Here is a 21,840-nt window from a genome sequence, read left to right on the forward strand (position 1 = left end):
ATGTGTTGGATGCGTCTTGATCGATGTGTAGCTGTGTTAGATGATACTTTTTTTTTTTAGGGCGCAAAACTACTATGGTCATTAGCGCCCGGTCTGTGACTTAGGAAACGGGAATAAACGAAAATGGAAAGCAGCAGCAATGGGAACGAAACTCAAAAAATCGGAGAAACTAAAAGGAGAAGAAAAGCTTAAAAATCCACTACAGAAAGGGGTTGGTTGTCCCCAAAAAGAGCTTCAAATGACTGACGTCATCTCACTGGCACTAATAAACTCGAGAACGCAATCGGCCGAGTGCGTGTCATCTGCTAAAATGGAAGATATATCAGGTGACAGCTGTAGACGGGCGCGTAACGGAGTAAAATAGGGGCACTCAATTAAAAGGCGTCTTACCGTCCACAGCTGAGAGCAGTGGGGACAGAGTGGGGGAGGATCGCCGCTTAAAAGATGTCGATGGCTAAAAAGACAGTGCCCTACCCGGAGTCTAGTTAAAATTACCTCCTCCCGACAATGCGTTCGGGAGGAAGAGGTCCAAGCACAGGGAAGAGCTTTCACGTCCCGCAATTTATTATGGGGAAGTGTCAACCAATGTGCGTGCCATAAAAGAATAACATGACGACATAAAACGCTCCGAAGATCGGCGAAGGGAATCGATCGAATAGCTGGCCGAAGAAGAGAGACTGCAGCCTTGGCCGTTATATCGGCCGCCTCATTGCCACAGATACCAACGTGTCCTGGGAGCCAGAGGAACGCCACAGAGACGCCCCCCAAATGGAGCAAGCGCAGGCAGTCCTGAATCCGGTGGACCAGAAGGTGGGCAGGGTGGAGAGCTTGGAGACTGAGGAGAGAGCTGAGAGAATCTGAACAGATAACATACTGTATCCGCTGATGGCAGCGGATGTATTGGACAGCCGGGAGAGCAGCGTAAAGCTCCACAGTATAAACCGAACACTGGTCGGGAAGCCGAAATCGAATGGGGGTGTAGCCAACAATATAGGCACTCCCTACACCTAACAATGTTTTCGAGCCATCAGTGTAAATAAATGTGGCTTCCTTCATTTGTGCACACAGAGCATCAAATGCCCGATGATAAACAAGTGAAGGGGTACCATCCTTGAGAAATTGACAAAGGTCACGGAGCAGGCAGATCCGGGGACGGAGCCAAGGCGGTGCTGTACCCCAAGTTGTCAAGAAGGTTTTAGGAAAGCGGAAGGAAAGAGAATGGAGCAGTTGACGGAAGTGGACTCCCGATGGTTATAGGGAGGAAGGGCAGCCTGCATACCCTACATCCAAGGAGGCGTCAAAAAAAATGTCATGGGCCGGATTAGCAGGCATGGAAGACAGATGGCTAGCATAACGACTCAAAAGGACAGCTCTCCAATTGGACAGCGGAGGTTCATCAGTCTCAGCATAAAGGCTTTCCACAGGGCTGGTGTAAAAAGCTCCAGACATTAAACGTAATCCACAGTGGTGGATAGAGTCGAGACGCCGAAGAATAGACGGCCGAGCAGAGGAGTAAACTATGCTTCCATAGTCCAATTTCGAGCGCACTAAGGCGCGATAGAGGCGGAGAAGAACCACTCGGTCCGCTCCCCAGGAGGTACCATTCAGGACACGGAGGGTGTTGAGGGATCGCAGACAGCGAGCCAAAAGATAGGAAACGTGAGAGGCCCAGCACAGTTTTCTGTCAAACATAAGACCCAAGAATTTAGCGACGTCCGAAAACCGAAGGTTGACAGGTCCTAGATGTAAGGAGGGTGGAAGAAACTCCTTACGTTGCCAAAAATTAACACAAACGGTCTTACTGGGAGAAAATCGGAAGCCAGTTTCGATGCTCCAAGAGTGGAGGCGATCAAGACATCCTTGAAGACATCGTTCAAGAAGGCTGGTCCGTTGAGAGCTGTAGTAGATCGCAAAATCGTCCACAAAGAGGGAGCCCGAGACATCAGGAAGGAGACAATCCATAATCGGATTTATGGCAATGGCAAACAGTACAACACTCAGCACGGAGCCCTGGGGTACCCCGTTTTCTTGGGAGAAAGTACGGGAGAGAGTGGTGTTCACCCACACTCTAAATGTGCGCTCTGCCATAAATTCGTGAAGAAGAAGGGGCAGCTGGCCTCAAAAGCCCCAAGAGAACAGTGTGCAGAGGATGCCTGTCCTCCAACAGGTATCGTATGCTCTCTCCAGATCAAAAAATATTGCTACTGTTTGGCATTTCCGGAGAAAATTGTTCACGATATAAGTGGAGAGAGCAACAAGATGGTCAACTGCAGAACGATGCTTTCGGAAACCGCATTGGGCAGGTGTTAAAAGACTGCGGGACTCAAGCCACGAAGCTAAACGGCAATTCACCATACGCTCCAAAACCTTGCATACACTACTAGTGAGAGAAATGGGGCGATAGCTCGAGGGGAGATGTTTGTCCTTTCCAGGTTTTGGAACAGGAACGACGCTAGCTTCCCGCCATCGTCTGGGAAAAGTACTGTCGGTCCAAATTCGATTATGAAGGCGAAGGAGGTAAAGCAGACTATGGTATGATAAATGCAGCAACATTTGGATGTGGATACCATCCGGTCCTGGGGCGGAGGAGCGAGAAGAAGAGAGTGCATGTTGGAGTTCCCACATCGAGAAAACAGTATTGTAGCTTTCACGATTTTGAGAGGAGAAAGCAAGAGGTCACACTTCCGCTGCACGTTTCTTCGGGAGAAACGCTGGCAGATAATTTGAAGAGCTCGAAATCTCAGCAAGGTGTTGACCCAATGAGTTAGAAATTGTGACGGGGTCCACTAATATATCATGCGCGACAGTGAGCCCAGAGACCGGGGAGAAACTAGGCGCGCCTCAGAACCGTCGAATCCGACTCCAAACTTCCGAGGAGGGAGTGAAGGTGTTAAATGAGCTAGTAAAGAATTTCCAGATTTCCTTCTTGCTATCGCAGATGAAGCGACGGCATCGCGCTCGGAACTGCTTATTGCGGATACAGTTGTCAAAAGTAGGATGGTGGCGGAAAACGCGAAGAGCACGTTGCCGCTCACATATTGCGTCACGGCATGCCACGTTCCACCAAGGAACTGGGGGGCGCCGGGGCAATGCGGAGGTGCGTGGTATTGAACGTTCCGCAGCTGTAAGAATAACGTCTGTAATATGTGTGACCTCATCGTCGACGCTAGGAAAGTGACGGTCATCGAATGTCGCTAGAGACAAAAAAAGTGAGCAATCGGCTTGGCCAAACTTCCAGCGTTGTAGGCGCATATATGGCTGTTGAGGCTGCAGTCTAAGGACACATGGAAAGTGGTCACTCGAGTGTGTATCATCAAGGGCGAACCATTCGAAGCGCCGAGCTATCGGAACAGTACCGACCGAAAGGTCCAAATGAGAGAATTTTGTTGTGGAGGCAGACAAAAATGTAGGGTCCCCAGTGTTGAAGCAAACTAAATCCGCTTGGTGGAAGACGTCTAGCAATAGTGAGCCACGCGGACAAGGATGTGGAGATCCCCAAAGCGGGTGGTGGGCATTGAAGTCCCCAACCAGCAAATAGGGGGTGGAAGCTGACCAAGAAGATGAAGGAGATCAGCTCGTGCCATTGGTGTGGACGATGGAATGTATAGAGTACAAAGAGAAAAGGTATATCCAGAAAGGGAAAGACGGACAGCGACAGCTTGGAAGGAAGTGTTTAAGGGGATTGGGTGATAATGGAGAGTATCATGGAGAAGAATCATGAGTCCTCCATGTGCTGGAGTGCCTTCAACAGAGGGGAGATAAAATCAGACGGACTGAAAATAGAGGAGAACAAAGCGGTCATGGGGACGCAGCTTTGTTTCCTGAAGACAGAAGATCACCGGCGAGTAGGATCGTAAGAGGATCGACAATTCATCCCGATTGGCTCTAAGGCCGTGGATATTCCAGTGGATAATGGACATAGGGTGAACAGAAAATGGAGGAATGTGACCAAGGTTGCTGTCAACTCAGCGACTGCTCAGAGCTTGCGACCGACAGCATGGAATGGCATTCAGCCGAAGGCAGAAGATCCTGATCCATAGGTTGTTCAGGAGCAGCTCCTGCCACCAGCGATCGGCCGCCAGCAGTGCGCCTCGGTGACACAGAAGACGGCCGAGGGCGATTACCGCCAGGTGGTGCTGTAGATGAGACACGCCTTGGCGGAGGACAGGAACTGGGTTTCTTACTAGCCTTCTTGGAAACATGATGTTTAGATGAAGGAGGAACCGATGGTTGTTAAGGTGGGGTACGTAAAAAATCTTCACTAGTATGCACTTTTTTCGAAGTCTTGGTGTCTGACTTTTGGGCTCGAGATTTAGCAGAACCCGATGAAGGGTGAGCCATAGAATGGGCAGGCGAAAGTGGGGAGGTTGAACGGGCGATCTTTGCGCTGGCCGATCTGACGACCGTGGCACTAAAGGTAAGGCCACAAGTCTGCGTGGCCGCCTCATTTGTTGGCCGAGGAGAGGCAAGGACAGTGCTGTATTTTCCTGTCTGTGGCACGGTGGGCTTCACTCTGATTTCCTGAATGAGCTTTTCGCCTTTAAAAATGGGGCAAACTCGAGAGGAAGCAGCGTGGTCACCCATACAGTTGATGCAACGAGGGGATGGAGGTGGACAAGCACCCTCATGGGCATCCTTGCCACACGTAACACATTTGGCCAGATTGGAACATGACTGGCTGGTGTGATTGAACCGCTGACACCGATAGCAACGCATAGGGTTTGGGGTGTAAGGGCGAACAGAAATTATCTCATAGCCTGCTTTGATTTTCGATGGGAGTTTAACTTTATCAAATGTCAAGAAGACAGTACGGGTTGGAATGATGTACGTGTCAACCCTTTTCATGACTCTATGAACTGCCGTTACGCCCTAGTCAGACAGGTAGTGTTGAATTTCCTCGTCAGACAATCCGTGGAGGGAGCGTGTATAAACGACCCCACGTGACGAATTTAAAGTAAGGTGCGGTTCCACCCGGACAGGGAAGGTGTGTAGCAGTGAAGTACGCAGCAATTTTTGTGCCTGGAGGGCACTGACTGTTTCTAACAACAAGGTGCCATTTCATAGTCTGGAACAAGACTTTACAGGACCTGCAATTGCATCAACACCTTTCTGAATAATGAAAGGGTTGACCGTGGAGAAGTCGTGACCTTTGTCAGACCGAGAAACAACAAGGAACTGTGGCAACGATGGAAGGACTGTCTGTGGCTGAGACTCATTGAACTTACGCTTGTGAGCTGACATAGTAGAAGATGAGGAAACCATTGCGAAAGTATCCCCCATGATTACCGGCGTCTCCGATGGCGCGCTCCTTCCTTGTGGGTGCCCTCTCTGAGGGCACTCCCGCCTTAGGTGATTGTTCACACCTCAGGTCACACCTCCCGAGAAACGGACGGAGGGACCAATCGGCACTTTCGGAAGGCATCAGCTCGGGTAATCACCCCTCCCTGGGCCTGGCCGTTACCAGGGGGTACGTACGTGTCCTACCTGTCTACCCGGGGCGGGGAATTATGCATTACCCCGTCACCGGCTACGCATGGAAATGCGTGGGTCGGCCTTCAGACACGCACAGGGACGAAAAAAGAGAAAGGGAAAGGAGAGCAGAGATGTCTCAAACGCCGCAGCGGAGAAAAGGGCAAAGAGAAGGAGTAAGGAAAAGAGAAGGACAAAGGAAGGACGAAGACTTGCAAGCGGAGAAAGCAAAGAATTTGTGACAGTTTCGAGCGTCCGTCTCCGGACGTAGGCACAAAACATACTCCCAGAGGGGGAGAAAGGGAAAGAAAGAGGCAGAGGTGAGGGGAGGGGGGCGAAGAGGGGGGTTGGGGAAGGATGCGGAAAGGAAAGGTATGCAGCCCAGAAAGGAAGGAAGGCCACATTAGCTCGGGGTACCATGCTCACTACGCACGTATCCGCAAATGAGTTGGGGACCCTCTGGGGGGAATGATACGGGTGCTTGCCATGTAGTGTTTTCTTTTTCCAATTTACTTTCTTCGTATCTGTTGATGTTACGTGATCTAAAGGGTTGTAGAAGTGGTTATGAAATTGCAGTGGTGTAGCCGATGTATTTATATGAGTGATTGCTTTGTGTATTTTGCTAGTTTCTGCTCGTTCTAGAGACCATTTTCTTAAATTGTCTACCTGTCCATAATGTCGGTTTTTTATGTCGATAAATCCCCTTCCTCCTTCCTTTCTGCTTAATGCTAATCTTTCTGTTGCTGAATGTATGTGATGTATTCTATATTTGTGGCATTGTGATCGTGTAAGTGTATTGAGTGCTTCTAGGTCTGTGTTACTCCATTCCACTACTCCAAATGAGTAGGTCAATATTGGTATAGCATAAGTATTTATAGCTTTTGCTGTCAATTCTGTTTTCAGTATTTTTGTTAGTTTTCGTCTATATTTTTCTTTTAGTTCTTCTTTAATATTTGTATTATCTATTCCTATTTTTTGTCTGTATCCTAGATATTTATAGGCATCTGTTTTTTCCATCGCTTCTATGCAGTCGCTGTGGTTATTCAATATGTAATCTTCTTGTTTAGTGTGTGTTCCCTTGACTATGCTATTTTTCTTACATTTGTCTGGTCCAAAAGCCATATTTATATCATTGCTGAATACTTCTGTTATCTTTAGTAATTGTTTTGAGTTGTTGATTTGTTGCTGCCAGTAGTTTTAGATCATCCATGTATAGCAGATGTGTGATTTTGTGTGGGTATGTTCCAGTAATATTGCATCCACAATTTGTATTATTCAGCATGTTGGATAGTGGGTTCAGAGCAAGGCAGAACCAGAAAGGACTTAATGAGTCTCCTTGGTATATTCCACGCTTAATCTGTATTGGCTGTGATGAGATAAAATTTGTATTTGTTTGGATATTAAGTGTGGTTTTCCAATTTTTCATTACTATGTTTAGGAACTGTATCAATTTAGGATCTACATTTATTTATTCCATGTGATCTGATGGTACACAGTGTGTTGCAGATGTCGGAAAATAATCATTTAACATTGTTAACATGTATTAACGTAAGCCTAAAGTATCCTGATCCATTATATTGCTCAATGTTTTCAATTTAACACAAACAGCAAGATTATTGTTCTAAGTATTCATTTACAGAGTAAAAACAGTGACACAACAAATATGACTTCACGGCTTTGCTAAATTTTATGTTGTCTTCGATGGACTTAATACTAGTGGGAAGATTGTTGAACAGTTGGAGGCCCATGTGGAAAACTCCCTTTTTACACAGTTGAGTGTTTGTACGTATAACATGCAGGTTTGCGTTTTTCCTGGTGTTGTGTTCATGTATTTCACTATTTTTTACGACTCTGGGGTCAGTTGGCACTATGTGTTTCCTGAAGAATTTTAGAGTCTCAAGAATGTAGAGGCAAGGCAGTGTAAGGATTTCCAACTTTCTGAAGATGCGTTTGCAGGAGTCTCTGGGTTTGCTCCCAGTAATAATCCTCATTGCTCTCTTCTGGATTCTGAATGTGCTCAGAGCAGTTGGAGCATTTCCCCAGAATATTACACCATATTTTAGGTGGGCTTGTATATAAGCTTAGTATGCACTGGTTAATGTTTTCAGGCTAGCACATGTTTTCAGTACACTCAATGCATAACAGCCAGTACAAATCCTGGCATTTACCTTTCCTGTATGTGTATTCCATTTCAGGTTATCTTGAACCCACAGACCTAGGAATTTGAAAACAGTGTCGGTATCTATTGACTGGTTATTTATAGTGATAGATGGCTGAGAGGAATTCGCATTTTGTGTTGTGTGGAAGTTCATGGAAGCTGTCTTTTTGGTGTTGATAGTTAATCTGTTGATTTTTGCCCAGTTGCTGAGTTGATCAGTAGCCAAGTTCACAGCTTTTTGAACAGCCTTTGTATTCTCCCCTTTGAGGAGTACAGTTGTGTCATCAGCAAATATTATTGTTTTGTGTGCATCAACATTCAGGCTCAAGTCATTAATATACAGGAGGAAAAGTAGGGGTCCCAATACTGAGCCCTGTGGAACACCTTGCTTTACAGTTTTATTACTTGATAGTATTTCGGTTATTGAGTTACTTTGTCTATTAGTATATTTCATGCTGACTCTCTGCATCCGATTGGTTAGGAATGTAGCAATCCAGTTGTTTGCAATTCCTCTGATACCGTAGTGTTCTAATTTTTCCAGTAATATTTTGTGGTCAACAGTGTCAAAAGCCTTTGGCAGATCCATACTTTGTATATTTCCCATACCTGTAGTAACCATGAGTGGGGTACACTATCAAAAGCTTTTTGGTAATCAATGTATGCGTAGTGTAGCGACCTTTGTTTAGTTTTAGCTTGATATGTCACCTCTGCATCTATTATCAGTTGCTCTTTACATCCTCGTGCCCCTTTGCAACAGCCTTTTTGTTCTTCATTTATAATTTTGTTCTGTGTTGTATGTGTCATTAATTTCTGTGTAATGACTGAAGTTAATATTTTGTATATTGTTGGTAGGCATGTTATGGGGCGATATTTAGCTGGGTTTGCTGTGTCTGCTTCATCTTCAGGTTTCAGACAAGTTATTCCATGTGTAAGTGTATCAGGGAATGCGTATGGGTCTGCAATGTAACTGTTAAATAATTTAGTTGGATGTGAATGTGTTGAGGTGAACTTCTTTAGCCAGAAATTTGCTATTTTATCTTTTCCAGGGGCTTTCCAACTGTGAGTAGAATTAATTGCTTGGGTGACTTCATGTTGCAAAATTATCACTTCAGGCATTTGTGGTATCATCTTGTATGTATCTGTTTCTGCTTGTATCCATCGTGCATGCCTGTTATGTTGTACCGGGTTTGACCACATGTTGCTCCAGAAGTGTTCCATGTCTGTTATGTTAGGTGGATTGTCTATTTTAATGTGTGTGTTATCTATTGTCTGGTAAAATTTCTTTTGGTTTGTGTTGAATGTTTGGTTTTGTTTCCTTCTATTTTCACTTTTTTGTATCTTCGAAGTCGTTTGGCCAATGCTTGTAATTTCTGCTTCTTTGCATCTAATTGCTCTATCACTTCTTGTTGTGAGATTGTACCTAACCTTTTTCGTTTTTTTTTCTGACATTTCATTTCTTATAAATTGTGTCAGCTGTCCGATGTCTTTTCTCAGTTTTTCTATTCTGATCTGTAGCCTGTGTTGCCATGCTGGTTTTGTGGGTTTCTTCTGTGTGTTGGTTGGTTCTGATCTCTGCCTGGTGCGTATATTTAGTGTAGTGAGTGCTCCTATATAAACCAGTAGTTGTAACTCTTCCATAGTTGTGTTTTATTTTGTTGTGTATGATTGTGTTGATAGTTTTTATTGTTGTTTCGACTTGTGCGTTATTTGGTGGTCTATGCAAGAATGGTCTAATGTCTGTATTTGTGTCTTTGTATTCTATATATGTCAGCTGAAATTTTTTTTCTATATCTAAAATGTGTGTCACTTCGTGTTCTATTTGTGCTTGTTCTGGTGGCTGTCTTAAGATTTCGTTTTCCTCTGATTGTTTAATTGATGCGTGTCGTTCTTTGTTTGTTTGCTCTGGGATGTTTGAGTCCATTACTGTATTTTCTTCTTCTTCTGATTGCACATTATTTTGTTCCCGTATTTGTTGTTTGATGTTTTCTAATTCTGACTGGGGTATCCTGTTATTTTTTATTATTACACGGCTCTGATCACCTAGTCGTTGTCCTGTTAAAAATTTTTATTCTGGGTATCTGGTAATAAATGTTGTGTATACTTGTGATCTGTATCCAGTTGTGTTGGTTCCTAGGTTTGTTGATTGGTAATAACAGAACATGAGGTGTCGGTTAACTTCATCTGACCATCTCATCCTCTGTCTTTGTTTTCCTTCTAGAATGGTTGCAGGAAGCATATCCTGCAAAACACCTCTATTTGGATTTAAATCATTTTCCAGCTGGCTAGCAGTGTCGTTACCATTGTGGGCGGGCATAGGGTTCAAGCGTCGTCCCCGACCATGACGGCACTTGTCCGGGGCTTCTTTAGTTCTGTCCTGAACCAACTAATCACACTAAAAGGGGGGTTAGCCCTATTAGTGGTTTGTTCTTTTTGTCGCCTTTTACGACTGGCAGAACATACCGGAGGCCTATTCTTTTCCCAGGCCTCCACGGGAATTATTATTATTATTGCTGCATTAACTTTAATAATGCAACGTAAAAACCTAATTTTTACTAAGCGTGTGATGCAAGTATGAGAAAACCACATTTTATTTTATGCTTCCATTAAGTCTCTACTTCCCCTACGAACTCAGAGACAATGTGAAGTATATATAGGGTATAAACGATTATTGTTAACAGCGTAGCATAGCTATGTAGTGGAAGTCGAAACAAAGAATTTTATACAAGACACTTGTGGTCTATTAAGTTGGGAAACAGCCATCAACAGGTTTACAAGACTACATGAGCTATAGCCCATGCGCGTCGCGTGAGTCTTTCATGTTCTCTTCTCCAGTTCTCTACACATCGTCATCGATTGTTTCGCAATTGATGCTTGCATTAGCTAGTTATTTCTTCACAATTGTTGCTTGCATTAGCTAGTTATTTCTTCACTGTTTAATTATTACATGTTTGTCTGTTTGTTGTATCTGCTCGTAACGGGAAACACATTGTCCGTAATTGGCAAACAGTCTGTACTCGGGGCCGGTTTTCGGTGCGCCACCCTATATTATTTCCCTGCAATCAGCCACACAAGGCTACAGTTGGCTACACGAGAGGTTCTGCAGAATCACAGAAATTACTACTAAAAGTGTATAAGAATTCTGTAATGAATAAACTCCAGGGGGTAGGCACGTGCCACCTCTTGGTGCCCTTCATCCTTCAGTCACCTACACTACTAGTTTTCAGTTTTTCATAAGATCCATATACCAAGCACAAATGAACGGTGAACGAGTAAAAATGAATGGATCCCAAAAAAGAACTATCAGCAGTGAACTAGTTCCCAAGGATGAACTAGTTTGCCCATCTCTAATTTGAATCCGATAGTCCACCAAACACTGGCCCACAATTTAGGGTACAGTAAACTCTAGATTATCCACAATAATCTATAAGGGGCATTGAAAAAGAAACGAGCCGGAGTCTGGAATACGCAGACCGGTAAAAAATGGAAATGTCGTGTGGCTAGGGCCTCCCATCGGGTAGACCGTTCGCCTGGTGCAGGTCTTTCGATTTGACGCCACTTCGGCGACCTGCGCGTCGAAAGACAAGATGGTAGTACCATAGCATGTGTAACGAGGTGTGGTTCCGACCAGAGCATGGAAGTCCACAGCCCGTCGCTAGAAGGCACACGTGCATGTCACGTGACCATACAGAGCTAGCAGCAGCATGCATCAATCATCCAACACTAGTTGCAATGCAAACAGTGACATGGAGGTATCAACAGAAGAGCAAAGAGGTGGTGTTCGTTTTCTGACAGCGGAAGGACGAGGAGGAACGGACATTCATCAACGGATGTCACAAGCGTACAGCGTACACTGAATGTCCCTTGCAAGGGTCAAGGCATGGCACAAGCACTTCAGGGAAGGACAGGTGTCATTAGCTGATGATGCATGGTCCGGAGCACCACACTGCATTACTGATGACATCATCCAGCTGGTGGATGCACTCATTACCCAGGACCGCCAAGTGACGGTGAAAGCCATAGCCACCGTGGTCAGATTGAGCATCAGAAGTGTTCACACCATCATGAAGGAAGGACTGCACATGTGCAAAGTGTGCGCCCAATGGATGCTCCACGGTCTTCAACCACACCAGGAGGCACGTCGAATGACCCACGCTATGCTCGGGAAGGGAATGCGTTCCTGGCACGAGTGGTGGCTTGAGCCAAGACATGGTGTCATCACTTCGAACCAGAATCAAAACAACAAAGTCTCCAGTGGAAGCACCCAGGGTCACATCACCAAAAAAAAAAAAAAAAAAAAAAAAAAAAAAAAAAAAAAAAATGGTAAGGCCATCCACACGAGTGCAGTAAAGGTTACACTGATGTTGTTCTTTAACCAAGATGGACCCCACTGATTCACTTCCTGCAGCACGGGACAACAGTGAATGCCCAGCGTTACTCGCAAACCTTGACCACCCTTCACCAAGCAATCAAATCAAAATTACCAGGCAATCTCACCCGTGGGGTCATTCTGCTCCATGACAATGCAAAGCCTCATATGGCCAACACAGTCACGGCACTCCTGCAAAAATTTCAAATGGGAGGTTCTTGATCACTCTCCATACAGTCCAGACCTCTCTCTCCCTGTGATTACACCATTTCTTGCTCTGAGGGGCAAACAATTCACCTTGGATGACGACATCCAGCGGTACATGCGCAACTGGTTAACATGGTAGCCCTGGGAATTTTATGAGAAAGCTATTCACCGCCTTGCGGCACTGTGGGACAAGTGTCTCAACAGCCAGGGTCAATATATCTGTAATTATGCCTCTGGCTTGTTTCTTTTTGAACGCCCCTTATACTTTAATCAGCACAGTATATGCGAAAATTTGGTACACCACAAGCCAATTTCACACCATCTTACACTACTTTGAAACAAAATACAGTCCAGCACTTGAAATGTTCGTGCAGCACATTGTTTACTGCACTAGTATTGTAACACAAGATTACTACTGCTCAACCAAAACCATTCACAGGTTAAAGAAAAATTTTCAGCGGGGAAAAAGAAGTGGGAGAAACGGGCCACAAATAACCTGCAAATCAGATAATTCACCTGAGGATAATCTAGAGTTTAATGTAATTGCATGGCCCGTAAATGTACATATCTGATGCTACATAACTCCAGACACCTACCTGATCGAACCTATGCCATGCAGATATGCTACCTTATTGAGTTCCAACACCCTGCTAAGCAGGTGGTCAAAATGTTTTGGCTCATCAGTGTATCTTCTTGTATTTCATAGGATTAACAATGACAATGAAAAATTTTATGGCTAAAAATACTTACTGTCTCCGTAAAGTCAGTTTCCTCATACGAATGAGATACTGTGTTATTTTGGTGAATCTCTGCTTACATTTCGTCCTAATGAACCCTGGCCAGTATAACAAGTTCTCTTTTATCTGATGGATTGCTTTCTCATAATTTCTTGAAAGTTTCACTTTCTCCCATGTCTTTTTTGGAAATGCTGACCTATAAGAAAACAAAACATGCTCCAATACATGAATAAACACATTAACAGTCCATTTTTAAAAAAGAATACAAACCTTTCAGCTGTTTTCATGTACAAATAGACAATTCCTTTTTCTTCTCTGACAGTTGCATACTGACTGTTGGCAAGAGGACAGGCTGATCTACTGCACAACCCTGAGACATTATACTCATTTCTGCAGAATCTCTGAGTCTTGGTACTGCAACAAATTGTAAATCATTTATAACAGAATGGAAACTATGTGTAACATCACGGATGAAGAAGTAGGATAGATAACTGATGCAGATATAAAAAGTGTGGACTGCAGATATATTTTGCTAGTAGTATCCTTTCCTTTCAAAAGACAAATTAAATATCTTAAGCTGTGTCATATCTCTAGGATGTCATAAGATTTTCCTATTTCTTTGCTACAGTATAGAAATTCTTGTTATTCATTTTCATGTAAAGCTTCACTTTCTATAACACTGAATATAGTTTTTCCATGCCAATGTGTAATGTGTGAAGAATTTTCTGTTTATACGTAACTTTTACTTACAATGCCTGCACCATCTTATAGGGTCTCAGGAACTCCTTACTCCTCTCAAGTGCATAATTTCTCATACAAAATTTTCCATTGCCTGGCCCTATTCCTCAACGCAAAACTTGCCACATGCAGCCTTCAACATTCACCTTATTTGGGTCTGCCACAGTGTAATGCCAAATGACCTGTTTTTTGGCATACTCCAGACGTGGTGTCTGCATATGGGTAATCTTGTCTAATATGGACCACTTGAGAATCTGGGCAGAACTGCCAACTTGCGCATTGAGTAGAAACTGATGCAGAAGGGGAGTGATGCCAAGAGCCTGAAAAACATTGCAAGCAGGGTATTTGACCTGTATATACTAAGCTCAATAAGGCTGAAGATAGGGAGTGGTATGATGTCACTGCACTCAAATCACTGCAGGTGTTGTCATATGTTGGCTTAGTGGTAGGCATGGTTGCCTGGCCAACTCCACAGGACAATGGGGGTTGTTTACTGTGTGTTTCCAATTTCACCAGCTGCCAGTTGCCAAAGTACAGAAGGGGCAAGATCGGGACTATATGAAGGATGATCCAGTACTTCAAATTTGAGCTTCTGGAGTGTTTCAGCAGTGTGGGCAGCAGTATGCGGAAGGGTATTGTCGTGCAACAACACAACACCTTTCGACAGCAATCTTCGGTGTTTGCTTCGAATTGCAGGCTTTAGCCTGGCAGCAAACATCTCACTATAACATCCACTGTTTATTGTTGTGAGCCTTTCCCCGTAATGTTCCAGTACTGGACCTTGTGCGTCCCAAAATACGGTAAGCATCCGTTTTCCTGCAGATGGTTGGGTCTTGAACTTTTTCTTGCACGGCGAATTTGGATGTTTCCATCCCATAGTCTGCCGTTTACTCTCCGGCTCATAATGATGGATCCATGTTTTGTCATCAGTAATGATCCTGTCCAAGAAGTTGCTCCCATCATTACCATAGTGATCCAAATGCTTTTTGCAGATGTCCAAGAATGTTTGTTTATGCAACTGTGTGAGTTGTTTTGGGACCCATCTTGCACACAAACTTTATGAAACCCCTATCTTTTGTGGATGATTTCACAGGTAGAAAAGTGACTAATTTGCAGACGATGTGCCACTTCATCAATAGTTAATCGTCTGTCCAAGACAATCATTTAATGTGAACGCTCAATAGTTTCTTCATTTGTGGCGGTAAACGGTCGTCCGGCTCCTTCATTGTGCGTAACACTTGTGCGACCATTTCAGAATTTTTCAATCCATTTGTAGACACTCCGTTGTGGCAAAACACTGTTGCCGTACTGTACCGAAAGTCTTTGATGAATTTCGGCCCCTGATACACCTTCCAACCACAAAATACGTATCATTGAACACTGCTCTTCTTTGGTGCAAATAGATAGGAGAGCAGCCATGATTAACAGCATGGCAGAGCACAAAACTAGCTTAGCAGCTTGAAAATTGCAAAGATAAAACAACAAATAAACAAAGCATGTGTCATCAATATAAAATGACAGTACTGCCAAAATAAACAAAAATATAACTAAATTACGGATAATAATTGACTTACCCTCGTACAATTACTGATACTGGTATTAGACAGCTATTCAAGCAGCAGTTACAGAAATAAATACCCATTTCCTCACAACACTTAACTTCAAAAGTAGGTGAAATAGCAGAAGGAAAAAGTTATTTGGACACACCCAGACATTCCTGCTATGAAAATCCATTTCTGGATGATACATTTCATGTTGCTCTGAAACATTATGTCTGGAATAAGGCTAGTGGCATATTTGTGTGTTTTGTGAAGGAACATTGTCGGCACTTGCCATAATGTATGATGGGAACAAATGTAGGTGTCAGCTGTTTGTGTTACACAGCCAACGTAAGGATGAAACACTGCTGTAAATAGTGATCAGAAATTTATTGTTCCTTGTTTGAATCATAGCTTTTTGAACTGTGCTAGTACCTGCAAACCAAGGACAGTGTCGCAACCCATGATATGTTCGAAGAAGCAGTCAAATATTTCTCTGCTCCTGTGTTGCCACACAACTGATCTGCAAGAGCACAGTACGTGAATAAATGTTTTTAAATTAAATCGAGGGAAAACATACATGGATCAGTGTTTTTTAATTAAATCATGGGAGAAGGTAGGTGGCTCATTGTTTGTTAATATATCGAACCTGCGATTCTATCATTAACAAATATTGATCCTATTACTCACAGTAGCAGCATATGCTGCAGTTCCACATGATTCCATCCACACAAACCTTTGATTCTTTAAAAGTCATTTCACCACCACATCTGACACATTTTCATGTCTCTGAAACTAATCCATGAAACATGGACCAACAGGCAATGTCACCGTGCAGAACTAAATCACTTAAATCAATCCACTTCACTTCATAGCGCTCACTGCCATAATCACAAAGTACTCCTCTAAAAGCTCTTGAATACACAAAACAGCAAACAAGACAATGGTTTCAGTTTCCACTCTAGAAATAAATTGCCTCTGTTCTCACCTCTCACTTGTTATGTCAGTCTTACCTTAGTGGCTACGCAAAACTGACACACTGTCAACCTATGAGCAGTAGTTAAGCACAGTCGTGACTATCCCCGGCCCTGATCTACACTTCAGCCAAGGAAATATGCATACACATGTGCTGCACTAATTTGAAACATACCTTGTTTCATCAAAAGTCATATCACAGGGAAGAAGTACATAGAGCCATACCTGACGCTTTTGTGTATACATCTAAAGTCACAAGAAAAATGTTGGTTGCACGAGTGTGCAATGTGTCTTGATGCTGAAGAGATCACCACTGGAGCATTACACCTTCAGGATACTGACGACGACACAACCTATGCACTGTCAGAAAGAGGAGAGTTGGCAATGCAGACAATGGAGCCACGAATTTGAGTTAAACAGAAGTTAACCATTGAGTCATGACAGGATTAGTTTCCCTTCATATCCACAGCATTCTGAGACAAGCCACAGCAGAAGTAAAATCAGCCACAGGCTTCTTTTTGAGTTCGCTGAGAAGTATTCTGTTGCTTAGCAAAATGAAGTTCGAAGTTACCACTTGCAATCATCAGAAGTGTAAATGTTCACAAGTTGCTCTTTTCCTTCGAACCTCTATTAGTGATAACCTCTTTCCTGACTGACATGTATAAAGTGTAATATTCATTACGAGTCCTCAGCTTTGACCAGCAGTGTAAGAAAAGTGCAACAAATACCATAAACAACCACCAACCCAAATGTTCTACAGATAACTCACAATCAAATTGCCACCTTCCAACCTAACATAAACCTTGGACTAAGCTACACAACAGTCTGTCGCACAACCAGAATTTTTAACTTCCACATTTGTTGGATTCACCAACAAACAACAAATCTGTGAATATAAACACCAAAAGATGACGTCACAGCAGCCATTAACATCGTGGCAGCGGTTAAAGCTGACGACTCATACCGAATATTCCTCTTGACCCCATGACAGAATACATGCAAACTACACTGTCAACAAGACTGAAGAAGTAGCATAGATGGTGCAGCATCACATTTTAAAAACTGGTTTCATGATCTAGGAAAATACCGTTCAGAAAATAAGCCAAGAAAACAGATACTTTCAGCAACTGGACATGGTAAAAATGCTGTGATGGGGGAGGAAGTCTCTGTAAACATCTTGCAACAAAATTTAACTTCGAGAACAAAGCTGTTGATGCTATAAAAGATGCTACTGGATTTGCACAGACCACAACAAAATTACTACAAACCATAAAACGCTTAATTCGCAATAAACGTACATTAGGGGAATTCTGTTTACAGAAGAGACAATAGTGTTCCTCTTTGAAGCAAAGTAGTAGAAATTCCTGTTACTGAGCATGAAAAGCAGTACACCTTAGAAGGCTTCATTCTGAGCAACTTCTTTTCACGTGTGTGTGTGTGTGTGTGTGTGTGTGTGTGTGTGTGTGAGAGAGAGAGAGAGAGAGATAATCAGCGATGGGTGGGGAAAAAACAACTAGTGTCTCACAAGCTACAACGTGTAGCAGTCCACTTACGCACCTCATAGTCCGATAAATGCTTCCAAATAGTCATCTGCTAATCAGTGTAGTTTCCATTTCTCAAGTGCTGCTCTTGTTGGATCATTCTTATTCACATGTAAATTCAACCTGGCTACCCAAGTTCAATGAGAAGCAGATGATAAAAGACACATGAACTCATTTTAGCAGTGTATTGTTTAGATTTACTCAATTGTTTTTGATCTTGAGTGCAGTTAAGCCAACTCAAGCCTTTCTCACATTTTGTACAGAAAAAGATTGGAGTGAACAGAAGCATCCGATTCCACTGATCTGCTTTGACCTATGACATATCGGTGGTGGTGCGCGCAACGTCACTGTGGCGCAGAGCTTTCGAGTTGATTGTGTTTGCAGATGTGTTGTATTTGATGGTGCCTTCTGGTGATTGATGGATGTGGATGTGCTGAGTTTAACGTGTGATACTGGGTTCAATTGAGTTTTGGTTATCATGCTGATATGGTTTTGCAATTAGGTAGTTGGTGCGGTAATGTGGCTTGTGGAAGTGTTTTCAGTGGGTTATTAATTTCATTTAAAACCAGATCTGATTAGTTTGTTGTGCGGGTAGCCATTTAATTCTTTTATTTCTTTCTGTCGGGTATGGATATGACAGTGAAGTTCACAAGTGTATCATTACACTCCGAGATGGTTGACGATATGATGTCTGTCATACAGTTTCTGCACATGTTTGGTCTTATTGCTGAATGTTAGGTATCACATATGTGACAACAACATGTGGTTGACGAGAATTCCAGCAGCTCAAAGCATAAACATGTACATTTGGTGGTGTGTGTGTGTGTGTGTGTGTGTGTGTGTGTGTGTGTGTGTGTGTGGCGTAGCACGTGCAAGTGGCGGTTGACGTGGGTGGCATTGCTGAAAGCTTTTATTGGTAAGTAATTTTTGTTTTGTTTTATTCTATAGTAATTGTGATGTTTTGTGTGTTGAATGGTTATGGTAGGTCAGTTATATTTTAACTGATGTAGTGAATGTGGGGTATTTCGGTTTTTGAGTTGTTTGGGTTTTCGTTACACTTTTCACAGTTGTGGTGTTGCGTGATTGATTTTTTGCCATCGGTAGCTGCGGTAGATCTATACACGTGAATGGAAATGTTCAATTCTTGTGGTTGTGTTGGTGTAGCAGATTGCTGTAATTACATTTTTTTAAATTATTTGTTGGGTTATAATGCAGCGTTTTTCATTGCTGTCAATATAGCTTGTTCCCGCCCTAAACCCCCAATTTTCCGCTGTTGTCCTGTTAGTTTCATTTTATTTTTGTAGTGAGATGTTGTCATTTTTATATTTGTTCGTGTTTTTTGACGTATGTATGTAGTTAAATAATAGTCATTTCGTACACGCTGTAAGTATCCGTTTCCACAATATTGATGACATCTTGGGTCAAAGCAGGCAGGGGAATAGAACGCTTCCATAATGCTAAATATTGGCCATGCTAACTGTAGCTTCTGCAAGTACAATGACCAAATAATTTACCACGCAATTTTTGAAATATTTAGAATGGTTTGGAGAAAAATTTACAAAGAATCAAAAAATTCCGATACTTTAATTCTTATTAAGAAATATTTCGATATTTTAAGAACCTACGACTTTAGCATCATTGCTGGCAGTTTGTCGAGTTTCCACGTTATTATTTCTCAGGATGGTTAACATCCTATAACTATTGGTATTTTCAAACAAATTCTTAAGTTTGTAAAAGTTACTTACATCCTTCAGTTCCCCAAATTATAAACGAAAATAAAGCTCAAAAGTCTGTCTGTTAATCATTTCTTACAGGCCAGTATTGTGAACAATGTTACGACTAAAAATAATTTCATATTACTAACTCTCTTATTTACAAATTTTTATTTTCCTTTCCATTATGAAATTTTCACAAATGTCCTCATTTATACAAATAAACAGAAAAAGTAAATATTTAAGCTACAAATGTACCTTCATCTATAATTTTATTAGCAACTTTGAAATAGTGAAAACATGTGACAGACTCATAAATGACCTGTATCATACGATATGAAACTGGCTCTACGAACTTCATGTTTACACCTTTCACTTTAAAATAGTCATTCGTTTGGACTGAAAAATTATATGAACATAACAGTAAGGCCTGAGTGTGTACGGTAATGTACTTACTTAACTTTGAATGAGCAGAAAGATTTATTTATAACACTCCACACAACCTGGAACAGTGAAAAACCGACAACCAAACCTTAATTGAACCCAACTGAAGTAATAAATATTTATTATTAAACAGATGACAGCACACATTCTTAAACACTTACGTCGTCGTGCTGCATCACGTAAAATACGACTCCACCTGTAAGCGCAGTTTATCAATGAAATCTGAAGTTACACAATTCAAAGCTCACGATTAACCTACTAAACACACGCTCACACAACCCACATGGTTACTAACAACATGTCAACACTACATCAAAGATCATCAAGTTGAACGAAACCACATTTCATGAGAGAAATACACGTTCCCACGTGCATTGAAAACTTGCACATGAAAATCGGGTCTAGTGCAGCAGGGGATACAACTTTGTCGGCTTTGAACAACGACGTCATTCCTTAGTCATAGATAGTAATGTCTTCACTTCGAGGCATTGATAATAAAGCAGTTCTGTGTTCTAATAAGCGCTATCATTAAAATAATTGAATGTGAATCTAAAAGCTATCGCTTGATATTAGATACAGATGCTGCAGTAGCTGATAAGTGTTTTTTGGCTTTAAAAAAAATCTCACGAGACAGAATAAACTGATCAATCAATAAAAAAACTAAACTAAAACATAACAGCAAAAGACAAGTGAAACACAAAGGTTAAATAAACAATCAAAACATATAAAACGAAACAGGTTGCAAATGTAACGTACGTGTATTTCCACCTATTCGTAAGTAGGATCAGTTTATTCTATCTCGTGAGATTTTTTTTTAAAGCCAAAAAAACACTTATCAGCTACTGAAGCATCTGTATCTTCTAATGGGTGCGGGAGTTCCGACTCCTTGGGAGGTGGGTGGGTGTGAGTCGGAACTCCCGCACCCATTAGAAGATACAGTTGCTTCAGTAGCTGATAAGTGTTTTTTGGCTTTTTTTAAAAAAAATCTCACGAGATAGAATAAACTGATCCTAAGATACAGATGCTTCAAAAATCTCACGAGATAGAATAAACTGATACTACTTTATGTTAGTAATAGCGCAGACCAATTAAACAGCACATCTACAATTTGTATCCCGTGTTCCACTTAGGGTTTACTGAAGCGGAGGATACATCGTTCAGGTGAAGAACAGGACAGTAATGCTAGTGAAAACGAAGAAATCGCCTTACGACAAACTCGTATTCCGGACTGTACTTAAGCAACACACTTCGAATGAGCTTTTAATTTGTATCGGGTTTCATTTGCGGTTTAGTGAAGCAGGGGATACATAGTTCAAGTGAACAACAGGACAGCAATGCTGGTTGAAACTAAGAAATCGACTACGCTGAACTTGTATCCCGTACTGCACTTAAGCAATACAGTTCGAAAGACTTTCGAGATACAACTGACATACATGTAACGTGATGTATTCTTTGCTAGTAATTTCATTCATTTCTTTCCATTGTATTTTGCGGAGAAATACTAAGATACAAACACGCGATATCGTTAACGTGAAAATACTACTGGCCCTTACATATGTGAAATAAAGCTTATCTCTCTCGCATTCCTTTGTTATTCAACATTCTCCTCAGCTCTTTCATCTTTCTAATACATGCTCTCTGGCGACTCGTGACGTCATTGTTCAAAGCCGACGGGTTGTATCCCCTGCTGCACTAGACCCTATTTCTCTTGCTCATGTTCTTGACATTAATGCTACCAAGTTGTGTTCTTGTACAGTAATTAGTTTCCATGTAATAACATGTTAAATATAGAAAGTTTAACTGTAACCAAGCAGTAGTTTTCTTTGATGACAATATCAGTTCCAGTGCAAAACTGAATTTCAAAATCTGTCTTGTGGGGTGAAAATCCATTACTGCTGCTATCTTGTGCTGACAATGAGATGACTTTCATAGAAATACTGAATTATTTCATTTGT

General features: G+C 42.1%; 1 protein-coding gene across 1 annotated transcript in view; it reads right to left on the bottom strand.

The window, feature by feature from the left end:
• Positions 1–20,206, bottom strand: part of LOC124605810 (protein MAK16 homolog) — a 69,132-nt gene extending 48,926 nt beyond the window's left edge. Inside the window, exons 1-4 of the mRNA XM_047137718.1 lie at positions 20,047–20,206; positions 19,898–19,944; positions 13,208–13,351; positions 12,951–13,133 (exon numbers count right to left, since the gene is read on the bottom strand). Coding sequence (XP_046993674.1) covers positions 12,951–13,133; positions 13,208–13,351; positions 19,898–19,944; positions 20,047–20,061 — 389 coding nt within the window. The 5' untranslated portion in view covers positions 20,062–20,206. The remainder of the gene's footprint in view (positions 1–12,950; positions 13,134–13,207; positions 13,352–19,897; positions 19,945–20,046) is intronic.
• Between the last annotated feature and the right edge of the window lie 1,634 nt (positions 20,207–21,840).

The sequence above is a fragment of the Schistocerca americana genome, chromosome 3 (assembly GCF_021461395.2).
Source record: "Schistocerca americana isolate TAMUIC-IGC-003095 chromosome 3, iqSchAmer2.1, whole genome shotgun sequence".
NCBI classification, from domain to species: Eukaryota; Metazoa; Arthropoda; class Insecta; order Orthoptera; family Acrididae; genus Schistocerca; species Schistocerca americana.